The sequence below is a fragment of the Limanda limanda genome, chromosome 2 (genome assembly GCF_963576545.1).
Source record: "Limanda limanda chromosome 2, fLimLim1.1, whole genome shotgun sequence".
In the NCBI taxonomy this organism is placed as follows: Eukaryota; Metazoa; Chordata; class Actinopteri; order Pleuronectiformes; family Pleuronectidae; genus Limanda; species Limanda limanda.
In genome coordinates, this window is record NC_083637.1 from 17,431,537 (window position 1) to 17,450,035 (window position 18,499).

At 39.8% G+C, this 18,499-nt stretch overlaps 2 protein-coding genes across 3 annotated transcripts; both read left to right on the top strand.

The window, feature by feature from the left end:
* Positions 1-912: 912 nt before the first annotated feature.
* On the top strand, positions 913-8,250 carry ap1m2 (adaptor related protein complex 1 subunit mu 2). 2 transcript variants are annotated; one of them, XM_061083601.1, is made up of 13 exons: positions 913-960; positions 1,053-1,116; positions 3,207-3,363; positions 3,857-3,924; positions 4,085-4,215; positions 4,350-4,497; positions 5,318-5,444; positions 5,580-5,722; positions 6,229-6,300; positions 6,566-6,724; positions 6,908-7,033; positions 7,663-7,738; positions 7,868-8,250. In XM_061083601.1, exons 2-13 carry the CDS (start codon positions 1,075-1,077, stop codon positions 7,891-7,893), a joined length of 1,275 nt encoding a protein of 424 aa, XP_060939584.1. In that variant the 5' UTR covers positions 913-960; positions 1,053-1,074; the 3' UTR covers positions 7,894-8,250. The 2 variants fall into 2 exon arrangements, with proteins under 2 accessions (XP_060939584.1, XP_060939589.1); XM_061083606.1 differs by having other exon boundaries at positions 935-956.
* A 779-nt stretch (positions 8,251-9,029) lies between these two features.
* Positions 9,030-11,100, top strand: cdkn2d (cyclin-dependent kinase inhibitor 2D (p19, inhibits CDK4)). The gene is made up of 2 exons (XM_061094279.1): positions 9,030-9,170; positions 10,336-11,100. The coding sequence occupies exons 1-2, from the start codon at positions 9,030-9,032 to the stop codon at positions 10,687-10,689; spliced, it is 495 nt and encodes a 164-aa protein (XP_060950262.1). The 3' UTR covers positions 10,690-11,100.
* The last annotated feature ends 7,399 nt before the right edge of the window (positions 11,101-18,499 follow it).

Below are 18,499 nucleotides of genomic sequence, written 5' to 3' on the forward strand. Positions count from 1 at the left end.
AGACTGATCTCCATCTGGCTCTCAACAGCACACATTTACACGCCTATGTTATGACAGTATGTTTTTCTAAGTCACTGCCTTCCTACATGAGGCAGATAAGAAGCAGACAAGGGAATATGAATGGAAACTAGGATCTGGGGCATAATACCACACCAAGAGCTTTAAAGACGGGGGGAGCTGGTAAAACGTGGATATCTTGTAGAGCAAGCTTTATGGCTCAAGAGGTTCCTGAGGTATGTGACCAGAAAGTGTTTCGACAGCTCTGAGGCCAAAGGTCTTCAGGTCACCTCAGGAAACTAGAGCAGAATCCAGTGAAGAATAAAAAAACATGAGAAGGTATACATATATCTAAAGGTTTAAATTAGTGCTGAATAAACATTTTCTTTGTCATCCAAAAGCCCAGGACAGGTCCATGAAGAAAAGGACTGTGTTCATAGTTTATAAAGGACATGTAATATAAGTATCTTTTAGATATTTCAGATATTTTTATTGTTTTGCATGTGCATTCAGAATGTGGATCAGAGGAAATAAATCAATATTTGTTCGATGTCTTGGCCCAAGGGGGAGAGATATAATCAAAAAGAAGAAAGAATACTAATATAAAACATATAAATACTTTAATGTATAAATGTGTATGTATATATATATGAATATGTATTTTTATGTATATATGTATCTTTGTATCTACATGTTGAAGGGTAAGTTGACCTGTTGGATAAATACTGTGGAATAAAAAAGTACCCGGAAGTCAAGGCGAGCTTGAAATGGTACAGGTTCCTCTGATCTGTGTGTCTTCAGCGCCCCCTCGCGGATAGACCGGATCATCACACCAACCTCCCCTCCCCCATCCCCCCTGCCCCTCCCGTACCTGCTCAGGTGAATGTTTCACCTGCCTGCGGTGACGTCACGGCACCTCCAGGAAAAAGTCAGGGTCTGGTCCGCGTCGAGCAGCTCGGGTCGGTGCGTGTGTGTGTAGCGTGGATGGAGAATTCCCAGTGACACCAGTGGAGCCTCCGGTTGAGCTTCAGGTTTGTGCGCTTGTGTGCTCGCAGGGCCGCGGCGGGTTCGAGCACGATGTCCGCCTCAGCGATATTCATCCTGGATCTGAAGGGGAAGGTAAGGAAGGAGCTCAGTGGAGACCCACACACACTTGTTCACTTTATTATTTCCCTGTTTGGAAAAACACACAACTTGTACAAGTGCACTAAAGCTCTGAGTGTGTAGAACGAGTTTGTCACTGTTGCTTTAACTGTTAAACATTAATGGCATCAGCGTCGTTAAAGATTAATGAAGAGCTCATTCATTGGCCCCTTCCTCTTCACTTCCGTGTGTGTGACTGTGTTGTGTGTGTGTGTTGCGTTTGTTTGTTGTGTGGTTTTGGGGTTTTCTTTTTTGTCAACTTATTTGCCACGACATGCAGAACATAGACAATCAGCCATGAAAAGACAAAACAGTTCAGATAGAATATGGATCAAATTAAATTAAATGTCAGTCAAATAACAAAAAAACAAACAGGTTTCATTATTTATCCCCCAAAAAATATAAATATATGATATATGAAGAATGATAACATGTCAAAAACTGACATCCAGCATCAGAGAATATAAAATAAATTTTAAAAAAATGTTTTTGGTTAGGGAAGATGAATCCAATTACAAATTCAATTAAATCATAAACTCATCATATTTTGCGGAGGAATTGCTTTATAAATGTGAGGTTTACCAATTGCAATTACAGGGTTAATCATGTCAGTCAGGGGCTAATTGCTGGATTTAAATTTAGTGATAATATTTAGGTATCAGGTTACAAAGGTCTCCACAAAAGGTAAGGCAGTTTTATTTATAAAGCATCTTCCATACATGCAAAGTGATGTACAGGGACATTATATACAGCACAGGGACAACATATAGATAAAATAGTCCAGTTTCAGGCCCCAGGAATTAAAAAGTTTCCAATCTGGTTTTAAAAATTGCAATGGCTGGGCCCCAGCACTGTGCTGCATATAGTGACTAAAAAGCTGCTTCTCCATGTTTGGATTTTGCCCTGGATACCGCAAGCAGACCACTCCCCAGGGATCTCAGGGGTCTCGCAGGGTTGTATGACTCTATCATGTCTGTTCTATGTCTGTTGTCAGCAGCTCCATCATAGAGATTTAAAGATGAGTAAAATATTGAAGAGTAGGAACAGGGACAAAACAAGTGCATCATTGTGACTGGCTCAGCTCCTGAACAGGTGTATTCGAAGAAGATTGTTAAAATGAATTTCTCTCATTTTGCTAGAAGTGCAGTATTGGAAGCCGTGTTTCTCCATCGTGTTTTTGTCGCAGACAGTGAGTTTTGTAGAAAATGTAAACGGACACTTAAGCTGTTGTCACTGATAGTTGTGGAGGAGCACATGGTTTCCGATGTTTTAGTGTTTGATTTCAGGGTGTGGGAGTAGTACAACAACACCTGATGTGACATGATCCCAACACTTTGCTGCTCCCTTGTTACTTTCAGCAGTTTTTTGAAACAAACTTTATTAACTGGAATAGCACTCGGTACAGTTCATATCTCCACCAGGGTCCAACTTTCCTCTTATGAAATCCCATTTAAAATCACTAGATCCAAATTTGTATTCTATTTCTCACACTCATAAATATCAGTCCTATAAACATGTCTGCATTAGTCTCTGAGAAACCAATTTCATTGTTACAAAAATGCAATGTTAATGAAAAAAAGAATATTCTGGATCCACCTTCTGATCTAGATCTTCACCAAAAGTGAACGTGTTCTTCTCTGACCCATAGCACATCCTTACACCAATTTGTGTGGTAATTGGTTCAGTAGTTTCTGCAACATCATGCTAACAAACAAACAAACAAACAAACAAATAAACTGGTGAGAAGTCATACCCTTCTTGGCAAAGATAAAAACGTCTTATCTCTCTCATCCTCTTCTCTTTATTTATTGGTGGCTGATAATGAGACCAGTGAGGTTATAATATCTTTTACCAACGATCACCTCAAAAGAAGGAGAGTGAATGTTGCCATAATGTGATTTAAAATGTCAGCAATATATAAAAATATAAATATTATTTTTAGACATACACTTAGATAAAATGTCAGCCCAGCCTTGTTGAAAACAGCATTCCTCTCAGGTCTGATGTCAAAATGTTTGGGGTCAGTTATTGTCTGATAATCATGTTGTGTTACTCTCCCCGCTCAGGTGCTGATTTGTCGAAACTACAAAGGCGATGTGGACATGGCGGAGGTCGACCACTTCATGCCTCTACTCATGCAAACTGAAGAGGATGGGCTCATCTGTCCTGTGATGTCACACGGCAAAGTTCACTTCATGTGGATCAAACACAGCAACCTTTACCGTATCCTTGTGGTGGACGTTGTTACTGCGGGGACGGAGTCATGATAGGCAGAGGATTCTAGTCAGCTTTGTACCAGATCATGTCATCAAACACATTCAACTGAATTTCATTCATATGGCACATGCTATTGATTTATGTATTAATAGTGAATTACTGATAGTGACTTTACGTTCAACTTAAAGCAAAACTATCACATCTTTACCGTGCAACAGCGCCCTCTGTAGCCAGGTGATAAATTCTGTTGGACTTTTTTTCAGTCATCGGTCAGTTACACAATTCTCACGGAAGACACTCGCTCATGAAAGAGATTACATGGAGCAAGAACAGTGGTTTGGACAAGTGGGAATGAGAGTAGCACAATTAATCTATATTCCAAGTCATTGTTTTGCTTTAAGGATAAATAACTTAAGGCTTCCAGCTTACATATTACAGCGATTATGACTGTATCAAAACCTGAATGTGTGGAGGACTCCTTGACCTGATGTCTGCACAGTGGTGGCCACTACGAACAAGAACTCCAACGCCTCCCTGGTGTACTCCTTTCTCTACAAACTAGTCGAGGTGAGTGATGCATGCAACGCATTTAGTGGTGACGTACTATTCAAATGTTTGTTATGCATCTGGTTTCCAAGAGTAGATTTGCGTTTACAGTATGTTGAAAGCTGGTGTAGTGATTATTCTGAGTGGGCTAAGGCTGATGTGTGTTGTGCGGATCGTTCAGGTGTTCACAGAGTATTTCAAAGAGCTGGAGGAGGAGAGCATTCAGGACAACTTTGTGGTCGTCTACGAGCTGCTGGATGAACTGATGGATTTTGGATTCCCCCAGACTACTGACAGCAAGATCCTCCAGGAGTAAGACTCACCTACAAGCACGCTGACGCACATACTGACATATAAGCATGATGTGTATATTAATTACATCACATTACGTTGAGTGTGGTGCTGAATTATAACTGACTGTCTCTTTCTTACGTCATGCCCTGCAGATACATTACACAGGAAGGCACCAAGCTCGAGGTGGCAAAGACCAAGGTGCCGACCACCGTCACCAATGCCGTCTCCTGGAGGTCAGAGGGCATCAGATACAAGAAGAACGAGGTGTTTATCGACGTCATTGAATCCATCAACGTGCTGGTAAGGCCAGATAAGGATCTTGTTATTGTGCTCGGTCATCGTGGCGTAACTGGCATCTGTTCCCCTTTTATATTTACTAAATACAAGAATAGTTGTCAGGAGCGCTGCACGTTTGAGCTGTTGTGTAGTTATTTTATTTTATATGTCTGTAGCGGAAGGGTAACAACTACAATCACCACTTGTCAGAGCTACCAACTATTATAGTAGTTTACCTGTTGATTTAAACAGCAGTAATTATCGAACATGAATACAAACTCTTATCGCTTAAAGAAAAGCTATTCCACTTCATCTTATGCGATTATGTTTACATGTGCATCTGTGGCTTTTTAATGTGTCTGACTGTTGCATTCTATTTTATTATGTTATTTGTTTGTTTTTTACAGCTATAGTGTTTTATCATGGGTTATCTTTTTATACATGACTCATTTATAGTGTTTTGTCTGTTGATTCATGAGAACTGTATCTAATCAATCAACAGATAAATAATTTAGTTAGGGCATACCGAACACACTATTGTTATATTATACCAGTATGTAATATGCTCTGAAGTACCTCTTTGGTATAATTGTTTTATTTTGTATGTCATACTCCAACCATTAGCTGTTAGTTATTAATCCTTTATACTTGTGCACATAGTATTAGTGTTTTTGTGTCACTTTATTTGCAGAAGATTAACTGATTGCATGTTTTCTGTGATACTGAATTCTCTGCTGTTTGTTGAGCTTAATATCTCTGCCTGTTTAATAAAGCAGGTAATAATCGTTTATTCAATTAGAACATTATTTCAGAATTTGTTGATCACTGTGTGTTGTTTGTTAAGGTGAACGCTAACGGCAGTGTGATGAGCAGTGACATTGTGGGCAGCATCAAGCTGAAAACCATGTTGTCTGGAATGCCTGAGCTGCGCCTCGGCCTCAACGACCGGGTGCTCTTCGCCCTCACAGGACGTACGTATACGTGGACGGCTCCTGATTAACGTTATCTGTCTGCTAGTCCACTTGTATATGAAGATATGTCGCCCATCAATCTGTTTAAGTTTGGTTTAAATTAATGAGCACTACCTGTGTTGTTTTTATGTTCAGGTGACAAGGGGAAGACGGTGGTGATGGAAGATGTTAAATTCCACCAGTGTGTCCGTCTCTCACGGTTCGACAGTGATCGCACAATCTCCTTCATCCCTCCAGACGGGGAGTCTGAGCTCATGTCCTACCGCATCAATACGCATGTTAGTTTTTGCATTTATGTAATTTAAGCCTCATAGGCTTCATTGTTGTATGAAACCCAGAGAACTGAAAATTATTTAATTCAGCTTAAATGTTAGTGATTGAATCAGTGTCATTTTCTGCATGTTAGAGCAGCGTGGTAATATATAAGAGAGAAAAATATTTTAAAAATACTTTATTGATCCCCTGATGTGAAATTTGCATGAAAATGTCATATAAAATAAGTATAACTAATCAATAAACAGATATTAAATTTAAAAGTTAAATATTACAGTACTTGAGCAAATATACAGGATTTGTGAAATGCAACCCACAAAGGATAAGTGGTATAGCTAATGGAGACTCTTTAAGCTTCATATTTGAGCCTGATATTAGTTTGCATGTAAATGAATGGTTTAAATTGTCATGTTTACTGATTGATTTGCATATGAACAAAAAAAAACACTGTCACATTGTTTCAATTGTTAAATAATTTGTATAATTAGACGCCGTCTTTTGTCTCTCACAGGTGAAGCCTCTGATATGGATCGAGTCAGTTATAGAGAAGTTCTCTCACAGTAGAGTGGAAATCATGGTGAAGGTACTACTGACCAACTGTATGTTTTACTACACAGGCAACAGAATTACATGCAGTACTTTAATACACATTTTGTGTCAGTGACGGAAATATGCACTCTGTAAACTTCTATAAAATCTGTTTAAAGAACATGGAACAGAGCAAAAGAAATAGTTCTGTCATGTCTTGTGTCTCCAGTTTTTGTTAATACCAAGTGATCACTGGCCTGAGACCACAGTGAGGAGGAGTATTCCTTAACCTATCCTGCAATGTTGTTTTGTGTTTTTAGGCAAAGGGACAATTTAAAAAACAGTCTGTGGCAAATAATGTGGAGGTGAGGGTCCCTGTTCCCAGTGATGCCGACTCGCCCAAGTTCAAAACCAGCACAGGCAGCGCCAAGTATGTGCCCGAGAAGAACATGGTGGTGTGGACCATCAAGTCTTTCCCTGTAAGAAATGCATAGCTTTGTCTTAATTTTCAAATTATATATATATGCTCAATGTTTGCTGACATTCAGATCAAATGTTGACTTGTTTTATTTGATTAATCTCTCATTGTGTCTTTCTGCCTGTCTGTGTATCTCTCAGTATGTATCTAATCCCTTCGTCTCTGTGTGCATTCATCTAACCAGGGAGGTAAAGAGTTTCTAATGAGAGCTCATTTCGGTTTGCCCAGTGTGGAAAATGAGGAGCTTGAGGGCAAACCTCCGATTACTGTCAAATTTGAAATCCCATACTTCACAGTCTCGGGAATACAGGTATGTGTTCAGATAGGTTTTAGTTAGTGTCTTATTTAATGCCTTAAAAAGAATATATTCCGTGAAACACGTTTATTCGGGATCAGAGCTTCATATACTGTATCTTGCTTATGTGGATTTGGACAATTAACTTGTTTTCAGACATGACCTCGGAAGAATGTCTGCACAATTGGAGACAGACATTATTTTTTGTCCATTGCATTTTTCTGTCTTGGTTTTTTTAATATTTTAACATTTGTCGGTACTTGTTCGCGGTTAGTCATGAGCTGATTCAGACGTTCACCTGAGTTTTACTAGAGGGCTGGCAGGGGGAAAAACTCAGGAGAAAGTCTGGAGGGTCTCAATCAGACATTTATGATCTTAGACACAGCCCCTCCGAACAAAATGTCAGGAGATTATCAGGAGTTCATTACATGTCTGAAAGCAGCTTTAGAAAGCTCTAACCATCGCCTCAGTGAATAACAGCTCTGCATAGGGCGTCTAGTTCACAGACTGTGAAAAGTCAAGTCTGCTCCAGTAAGAGCTGATATTGCGTGGCTATTCTAGGTAATTGGATTTGATTTGATGATGCAAATCTATGTTTCTTGCCTCAACACGTTGTCTCTGTGTGATTCACTCTATTTCCTCAGGTGCGATACATGAAGATCATAGAAAAAAGTGGTTACCAGGCTTTGCCCTGGGTGCGCTACATCACACAGAGTGGAGGTAAATATTACATTTTTCATCAGGCCTTGAGACATTTTTAAAACACACTTTTCTTTTTAGGCAAGTGGTGGTCTATACATATATGATCACATATAACCTGCAGCTAATATCTGTTCCCTTTTTATTTAGATTACCAGCTCAGGACCAACATTTGAAGCCTGAGGGACTACACTGCTGTGGTTTACTCACTTCCTGAGGGAGCGTCAATGATCACTTTAACTGGACTGAAAGAATGTCTCTAAAATTTCACCGGCTCTTTGTAATGCCTATTTGTTTTTGAAGTCTGTGTGCAGCTTGATTTTAATGTGTCTATTATGGGACCACTGCTAATTATTTAAATACTTTAATCAAATGATCCCATTTTAATCTATTTGTGTGTAACCTGCTCCTCCTTTTGTTTCTGTCACAAGCTTGCAGCTCCGGATGAGGGCAGGTCACGCCCTCATTCTGTAGAAACACATTGTGCAATCACATCACTAAAATTCCGCCTAAAATTAAAAACTGGAACCGCCTTTTTTCTCCACTTGCCTCCGTACAAACACAAGCAAAGGTCAGAAATGTGAATGAACTGCCTTCTGAAGACAGCAACGTATACAAATCGCCCGCTTTCTACGCCGCGGGCTCTGATTGGCCGACCGCAGCTGTTGCCACGGTGATAGTGTAGTAACCGAGTTGTGGCCCCGCCGCTTTGACCGTATATGGAAGAGCCACGCCCTCTCGGCGAGCGCTGATTGGCCAGCGTGCGTTCTCCCCCAATGTTTGTAAATTGTAGTCTGGAGACGCCGCAGTGTGGATCTCACCGCGCAAATGTATTTTCTAATGTTGATAAACTTCGCTTGCTGGGATTCCATTTAAAAATTCACCTCAACGGACTCCAGAAAGAGCGGGACTCGACCTCTGCGACGCGGCGGATCTCGAACCGAAGCAGGTACGTGTGCGAGCTCCAGTGTTTCCCCCTTTAACGATGCTAGCGGTTAGCCGGGATGCTATCTGTCCGTGACCCTCCGCCGAGCCGCGGATCCCCCGGTGGAAACCACGGTTCACCCGAGGCGGTGTGTGTGCAGGCGGACCGGGCTGCTCGGAACACCCGACCCGGTGGAGCAAAAAGCTAGCACCGCCAGATAACATGGCGTCAGCGGGGAACCGAAGCTAGCGTTAGCCGGACGCTGTAGCTAGCTGCTCCCCGGACGCTCAGCTGTCAACACGGGCAGCCCTTTGTTGTTGTGTCGGTGGCGTTAACCCGACATGTTGCTCTCCCCCCCCCGGGCAGGCAGCAGCAGCAGACGGCATCATGGTGCGGTGTCCGACGGAACCCGGCGAGGACCTGACGGCGGCAGCAGCCCGGGGGAGCACGACCGAGGTGCGGAGGATCCTGGAGGAGAGCGGGGTGCATCCCGACACTGTCAACGAGTTCGGCCGGACCGCGCTGCAGGTGAGGACCGGTCCCCGGGTTCCACTGCACTGATACGTGGGGTGTGGAGACCCGTTAGACCAGAGAGTTCGTCAGGCACAGACTCGATCCGTCTCCTCCCCACGCACGGTTCATGTCCTGTGTGAAGTCTGATCTGAACACTATCACCTGTTATTGCGCCGTGTATTGGAATCAAGTCATCGTACCAAAGTCCCTGAGAATACCACAAATTATCTGGAAACAGTGGCATAGTTTTAGTTTTGACTTGGTACAACTCGATATCAGAATCAGAAATGCTGTATTTATTCCAGGGGAGTAACAAAATAAGCATATAAAGATTTAAAAATATATAAAAAATAATAGAAACTATGAAATGTATACAATATGTACATTGATATAAAGACACTGTTGGCACCTGATTAAGTTCAGTCTTCAGTTGAGTTTCATTTTGCATTTTGTGTTGCTGTGGGATTGCACTGTTCAATTTATAGGTGCTTCCAATGTTGTGTCAAACTATATCAGAAAGAGTGTGCTAAATGTAAAGGCTGCACTCAAGCATTATTTATTGATAGATTTTATTTCATTAAACATTTAGTCAATTAAAATATCACAAATGGGGAAAGATTAGCCTTTCACCTGCTTGTTTTTGGCTCAGTCACCAGTTCGAAACCTGAAGCTGTTTAAGTCACAACAAAGAGAAAAGCCGCCGATTGTCACATTTGAGAAGATGGATCCAGAAATTGTTTGACATTTTGCGTTCATATTTGACCAGTCCTTGTTTCATCTCCACTAAATAGTGTAATGCAATATATAATATCAGCACCAGAAACTACATCCTCCATAATTATTTTAAATTTGAATCCCCTCCTCTCTAACCTGACACAAAACATGATAACTTTCATTAAAGCTGTTTTTATTTTAGTCTTTATTTCCCCCAGATGAACCTGACAGTAAAGAGATGCATTTTTCATAAAAAGGCCACTTTTCTCATTCCTGTCCTGCAGGTTCACTAATGCCGTTTTAAAGTTTTACCAGATCCTGTTTGACTTTTTTTCATGAGAGTTACTTTAGGACGCAAGTTTGACTTTTATTCAAAAATCTTTAAATGAAATGTTTAAAACGCCTCTGTGTTTGAGAGTCCCCATATGTGTTCAATTCACTATGTGTCTCCTTATGTTTTCACCAGGTGATGATGATGGGGAACACCAAAATCGCCTGTTTGCTGTTGGAAAAAGGAGCAGAACCCAACGTCCAGGACAGACACGGGATAGCGCCCGTCCACGACGCAGCTCGCACGGGCTTCCTGGACACTGTGCTGGCTCTGGTGGAGCACGGTGCTTCGGTAAACATCCCGGACCAGAGCGGCACCTTGCCTATTCACATTGCCATCCGGCAAGGCCACCGGGATGTTGTGGAGTTCTTGGCACCACGGTCCGACCTGAGGCACGCCAACTTAAGCGGGCAGACTGCGATAGACGTGGCCCGAGCTTCCGGCGAGCCCGATATGATTGACCTAGTTTTCGCTCATATACATCGTTAGGCAGTCTGTGGTGCCGGGTCCCCTCCGGGTCACCATAACCTCACGTTTTGTTTTTGCTTCAAACCTGGTGACTTGAATTCATTGCTGTGTAAAGGATTAATGTTTTGTTCATAGTGGTTCAGCATTAATATGTGACACAGGACATATTGTCTTGGCAGCTTATTTTCAGTTGACGGGTGGCTACATACAGTAGACACCTCTTTTGCACAGTGCAGTTTAGGCACCTTATATCTCTGTTTTTCCCTATTAACTGGGAGTGCACATCTGTAGTTGGTTTTCCCTCAGTGTTTTGTTGTTATTACATTATTTCCATTGTGTAAGAATTGTAACAGTTGATACCATTTATTTGTTTTTTTAATTTAACAAACTTGACATGGTGCACCCTGATTGCTTTGCATAGTTGTGTCTCTTAACTACATGAACTTAGACTTTGAATTTACTCCTTATTTATTGTTGGTATAGGACTGAATGTTCCTGTCACTTTGTAAATGGTGACATTTATTGTGATTTGTTGAAATGTTATTTATATAAATCCTTTTAAAATGAAAGTGAGAGTTTTTCACTTTGCTATTTGAAGATGAAAGCACAAAATAAAGTCATGAACTTGAAGTTGTGAGGTCGTAGTGTGGATTTTGTAAAGTATCCTGTATTTAGCTGTACTGTGTTTTTGGAGCGACAACAATGTGGCTACTACTAATACTACTGTGGTCATTGCTGTATGTAATTCTGGTAATTTGGGGATTTAATAAACTTAATAGTAGTTTACATTTTATATTATCAACATTTCTAGGTAATGTAATTTGCTGTGCTCAGTCTTAACGGATCACAAGATAAATCTGTGGATCTTGAGATGCTAGATTATATCTCCACTTTCATAAGATAAAATGAAGTGTAACTAATCAGTGGTGAAACGAAAATGTATTTTTGAATAGTCACCAATCAAGTGTCAGAAACCTCTGGTGTCGAAAGTTTGAATTTACATAAAATCTTGAAATCAGCAAGTGTAAAATTCTTGCTATGACCATGAAATAGTTTTTGGCATTTTTAACACCTGAGCAGACACAAAATTGAGGGATTTGTGCTAGCTAGGATGGCTAATGATCATCTCTATTAAATAATTTTAACAACATAATGATCTGCTGTATTTGACCTTTTGAGGCAAATCCGAGTGGTTCCTGTTGATCGCGTTGCTCAAACCCTCAAGTGGGCAGTGCGTCTTCAAGGTGATTCATCAAGGGCATTTATAAATAACTGAACAGTGGAATGTACGCACAATGAAAAGCCTCTCAAAGGTCACACAGATAACTGGACTGAAACTCGGCATGAATGAGGGCCCTGTTGTGTTGCCGATCGTGGGTAAGGTGCGGCACAGTTTGCTGATGTCTGTGCTCTTGTGGTACAATGCCTATTCTGTTTATTTTTTTCTTTTTTCTGTGCCAGTGGCCAACTTCAACGGCTGAGAAGGGAGACACAGTTCAGCTCCTGATGTGCTGCCAGCTCTGCACAGAGGCCCATGATGTCACGATCATAAACATATTGTTCTTGCAATATTTTAATCTATTCAAACATTTAAACCTTTTTCTGAGTTTATGAAGCAACATAGTTCTCATACATTCTTAAACAATCATAGATAACTGTCTGTGATTGGAGAGTAATCACAGATTTGTATTTGTATTTTGAGTGTTTTTCCTTTTATTCCACTGTTCATAATTCAATTTAACAACAGGAGAAAGTTGCCCTCAAATCCACATCAAACTGCACCAAATTGCCCACACTCAGAGATATTATTCTCTATAAAAAGTTTGCTGGATTATTTTCATCAAAATCCATTAACAATTCTCTGGAAAAATTGTGAAAATGCCCGAAACGCCCCCAATCTCAAAATGTTAAAGAGCATTAACCCTGTAGCACCCCTTGTTGTAAAATTACCATCCTAAAAAACAATCTGGCTTTTTTTTTCTTGTTTTTTTACCACATTTACATAGTCATTGGGTCCTATTGTTCAGTCTCACAATGTTATTGGATCGTACATTTGTTTATAAGTCACGCCTTCTGGCCATGAACTCACACAACCTCTCAAGGTTTCCTTCGAACAACATCTATTGGTTTCATTGGACTGGATTCATCAGATGCATGTAAGTAAAATGTCTTTTATATTTTTTTTGGTTGTTATTATAATGTCTAGAGCATGTACATATGTAGTTAGTGTGGAATAGATGCATCAAATTTCTTTTAGAGCTTATTATATAATTGTTGCAATTATACAACACTGGGTGAATGTGGTAGTCAAAATAGCTGGCTTGTTGCAGTGGGCTCAAACAGGTTGTGTTCCCTCCACTACACCACTGCCTGAAACAGAGTATTTTCTTTATACATGGATAGTATACATACCCTTGTGTTGTGTTCTGGTCAAATTTGATTGATTTAAAAGTTTTATCTCTAAAAAATGTAGTTAATTTGATCAGCCTGACCTAAAATTCCATGACTTTGTCCATAGAACAATTCAGTTCTGGGGACAGGAATGTTCCTGAATGTGGGGTGTGGATGTAAGTGGGGGGATGCATGTTTTCCTTTTAGTATGATAATTAGAGCCATTAAACCATTTACATTTACATTTAGGGAATTTAGCAGACGCTTTTGTCCAAAGCGACTTACCAGGCAGACAGTATTGTCTGCATGGAAAACATTTCTACCCTGAGCACTTGGTCCACCACCCTATCTATTCCTTCAGGTTATGTACTACAATATATAAAACATATATTCATGTTAATTAATTGATATTTTATTTTCAGAATGCCACCAGCAAGGAGAGAGCCGCGATACACGGTGCAGGATGTTATTGACCTGGTCCAAAATGGAGAGAGTGAGGTTGAGATTGAAATCAGTGACACAGATGAGAGTGATGAAGACTCCGATGAAGATGTCTGTAAAGAAGTGGACAAAGAAAACCAACCACCCATGGTCTGTCCAGCTGATAATTACGTGGACATCGAGCCAAAAACAAGGAAACACACCATGCCCCGTGACAGGTATCGCTGGCTGAAAAAAGATTTCATCAGTCCCAACACAGATTTTGCCTGCAGGTGGTACCAGAAGAGCACAACTCTGTGGATGAGATGATGATTCCTTTCAAGGGGAAATTCAGCAGCATCAAGCAATATATGCGAGGCAAGCCAAACCCATGGGGATTCAAAGTGTGGGTGAGAACTGGAATCTCTGGCATGATGTGTGACTTCGATGTCTACCAAGGCAGTGTCAACGGAATACGAGCCAAATCTGAACTTGGATTGTCAGGTGAGGTTGTGATGAAACTTGCTTCCACACTTCCAGAAGGTCAGAACTACAAACTGTATGCAGACAACTACTTCACCTGTGTTCCATTATTAGTGAAGCTCCTTGATCGGGGAATTCATTACGTGGGAACAGCCAGGCAGGTGCGCCTACCCAACTGTAACCTTGAAGACGAGAAGAGCTTGAAGAAAAAGGGGAGAGGAAGCTATGACGTCAGAGTGGAGGGGAATCACAACATCTGTGCTGTCAAATGGTATGACAGCAGGGCCGTCACACTTGTGTCATCCTTTTGCTGGACCTGAACCTGTGCAGAAGATTCAACGCTGGGACAAAGCCAACAAAACCTTCATTGAAGTTGAGAGGCCTTACATTGTTGGTGCCTACAACAAGTACATGGGAGGTGTGGATTTGTTGGACTCATTTACAGCCAAATATAAGTTCCCCATCAAATCCTGTCGCTGGTACATGTACATCTTCTGGCACACCATCATCCTCGCTGTGATCAATGCCTGGCTGCTCTACAAGCGGGACTGTAAAGCGCTCCAGGTGTCTAGCAAAGAGACAATGAACAGGAGACAGTTTCAGGCACAGCTAGCATCCTCTCTTATCCTGGTAAACGCAACACTTCAAACTCCAAAGAGAGGACGGCCATCTTCAGGCAAAGGGAGCCCAGCAACACAGTCAGTGACATCAGGAAGCCCTCTGAATGCTCAGAAGAGGCCATCCAAGAGATGTGCAAACCTCCCATTGGATGTACGCAAGGACCTAGTTGGTCATTTCCCAAGGAAGACAGGGAGAGGACGCTGCAGACAGTGCAATAAAGGATATACCAACACGCAATGCAGAAAGTGTGATGTTCGCCTTTGCTTTTTAGACAACAGGGACTGTTTTTGGGACTTTCACCACCAATGAAAGTCTTCATGACCAATGTCATAAAAAGAAAAAAAGAGGGAAAAAACGCGCTTTTTAAGAGTTTTATCTTGTTTAATATTTTTAATAATTTTAATAAATGACTTCATAAAAATATGACTAATGTGTGATTATTATTAATGTTATATATCGTTATGGGGCTAAGTAAGCAATCAACCCTGCAAATTAACCCTTAGTTGTTCTGAATTGTTCACACAACGTGAGTACAAATACAGAAATCCTGCTCCCAACTAAGCCCAATGTTGCAATATTACAACATTTCTCTAAAAACGTAAATAAACTTTTTTTTTTTTTTAAAACTTTCATTTCTGCATCAAAGGCCTCAAACAACATGATCTGAAAGGTCAAATAATTTTTTTTTTAGGTTTTTCTATATTTGGGTCTTACAGGGTTAAGTAAAACCTGTACGACCAAAATTTATAATAAGCTTATACAATATAATTAGGATTATTAATATCATTTACTATTAAATTGGTTGCAATTGATTCTAACTTAATAGCTACAACAATAAAATACTTTTCATATCCAGTATGAATGTTTCTCTTCTTCTACCACTGGACTTAATGGTCTGCAGTCACATGTTGTTTTCACCTTCCTGTTTTACATATTCCCACACACCTGCTGCACAGTCTAGCCACAGTCTTTGACTTCTGGGTATTTAACAACTCTACAGCTCGAGCTGCTCGAGTTTAAACGTCTCTCTCAAGGGCAACGCAGCAGCTGTTGTTTACCAGCCAGCCTTGGGTTTTAATAAAAGTAAATGCATTTTATATATGCCTAGCTTTGAAGAAACTCAAGGATACATTACAGATATAACAACTATACAAAAAAAAACATTAGAATACAAATGAGATACTATATCAATAAATTATAATAAAAAGAAAATTATAAATATAAAGATAAATGTACAAATTTGCACTAAATCATGATAGGCAGAAGTTTGCTCCTCTTTCTTTTGTGCTTCCTAATCGTGTATAATAAAGACAGACAACAGTGAATAATATTCTATAAATCCCCACCCCCCACTGAGTAAATCAGTCATAAAACTGTGGTTATTAGAATATTGTGTTAAATAACAGACTCAGGCGGTGTCGTGCACCCAGCCTGACGTCTTAGTTGTGTACAATTGTGGGTGTGTTTGTGAGTGTGTTGTGCGATGTGTGAAAACTCCCTGTGTAAACACTGTTGTTGTTGGTTTTGCTCCGCAGGTTGTCAGAGAGATAACTTCCCAAGCAGCAACAGAGAGCAGGAGTAGACAAAAGAGAAAACAGTGTCTGGCCGCTCCCTCACACTCACGTAGGCGAGCGTACAGATGTGTGTGTATACATGGTGATAAGAATGTGGCTAAATAAGGCTTGAGTCAAGGGTGTGATAAGAGCTTTTGTCTCTATCAGAGATGGAAGACAATGAAGAAGACATGAACTCTATGACCCATTTGTCTGACTGAGAGCATCCCTTCTATAGTAGTTTAAACCTATTGGGGTTTTATATACACCTTGAGTGTTTTACCTGTAGAACCTGTAGAGGGAGAGAAAGAGAAGGATGCAACACAGACCTCTGATAGACTCCATAAGGATGCCCTTTTATTTTACTTTAGAAAATCGATAAATAACCTGATTAATTTAACAGGACAACAATGAATCAGTAGCTAATTGTTTAAGTCGTTTTTTACTAGCTTTGACAAAGTATACATATTACAAAGTTTCAAATGTAAGTGCTTCCACATCTTACATTGAAGTCAGTGGATTCTGTCCGAAGTTTGGACACAGCAAGATAACTGAATGCATCACTTTGGGTATATTTTTCTTCCCTTTTTTGCTGTTTGTTGCATTTTAGGCAAAAACAGTTAATCAGTAAATCAGCATGTCCCTTAAAAGTATAGATTTCAGATGGATAGATAGACGGGTATCCAAATTATTAGCTGCAGCTGGTGTTCTTGGTCTCTATAATCCTTCCTTATCTGCTACTTGAAGTGAATCTTCCCTCTTATTATTATGATAAAATTATTATAAGAAATACGGGGAAAAATCCACAGTCCCTGTTTGTATCAGATTAACACCATAAGAGTAAGAGTTTCCTTCTGAATTTTTAATCTGGAATTATCTCGGTTTTGATGGGTATATTTCTTCGCTGTAGCCACATTGCATTGTCACTATGGAGATAATGAAGGCCCAACAATCTCCCTATACAACCACAGTTAAATTTTCAAGATCCATATTACTTATTTGGATCTGCAACCACTCATAAATGTCAGTTCCCTTAAATTGACTGATTTTTTCATCAATATCCATGAATTACTCTCAGGCAAATAAAGGAAAATGTTGAAATGTGCTTTCTGGATCCATATTTCATCTTTTCACCAAGTTTTGCTGTATTCCGACAGATTTTGTGTAATCTTGCTTACAAACAAACAAACAGGGACAGGGGTGAAAACATAACCTCCTCACTGGAGGTAATCATGTGTTACAACAAAAACACAGAAACTCCTTCTGGTGGTGAAATTAGGTATTGTAAATTGTAGATTTTGATCCACAGAAGAAGTTAGACAGGAAATTATGTATTGCCCTCGTTGTCAGCACACAGGGGGCGACCTTGTTCAAGTGAAGCCCACATATTCCACTGGCATCTCTTACTGTACCTTCTTTTAGATGTAAGATATGTTGTAGCAGTTTTTTTACGATTTAATTATATATTTATTTGAAAAAATGATGTCCCTTATTTGTAAAATATACACAATCTTTAATATAAAACAGCAAATTTCAGTTCATACTCACCTCTTTGAATATTCTTTCTTGTTAAATGATATGATACTACAAATTTGAATAGTTGTATAAATGTAGTCTGTTCTTAATGTTTACTTACCTGTTTGTTTCCCTAAGGCACAGAGAGCGTGCTGAGGAAGTAGAGTACAAAACACACTTTACTGCACATGCACTGTATTAAAAGTTTTGAAAAAAAAAAATCACTTAAGCTTTCATAGAGGTCTCATATCAGCCATATCAATATATAAAGACAGTGGTAAAATACCATAAAACATCCTATGAATTATGGACTTTGATACCAAATGGTTAATTGTACAGTTTAAATCCTAAACGAGCGTTGTTACCATAGTGATTTTGTTGATACGCGTCAGCATCAACAATGGTAAACAAATCGCTGCTGTTTAAAGCAATTTACTCCCTTCCTCTGTTGGACTTTCCTGCGCAACGACACTAAATCATTGTTTGAATTTGTGTGAAGTTGAGTAAATCATTGAACTCAATACTTGAGTCAGGCCACTTTACTGTCAAAGTGAACTGAACCTTTGAAAACACAGATATTAAACATGCTGTGTTCAACATTATCACATATTCTGAGTTGACTTCTCAACAAGCTACAACCTTCCTTTTTCAATGTTAATGCTGCACATTTCAACAATAGTAAGATAATACTGACAACAGAGATAATTTGGTCACTCTAATCATCATTTAATCCTCATACAAACTTTTTCACTGTTTCAAAAAACAAAAGGGAAATGAAAGACAAAGGATTATATAAAGTCATGCAGTTCTGAACCTCTTGAAAATTCCACAGTTCAATCTTCCTCTTT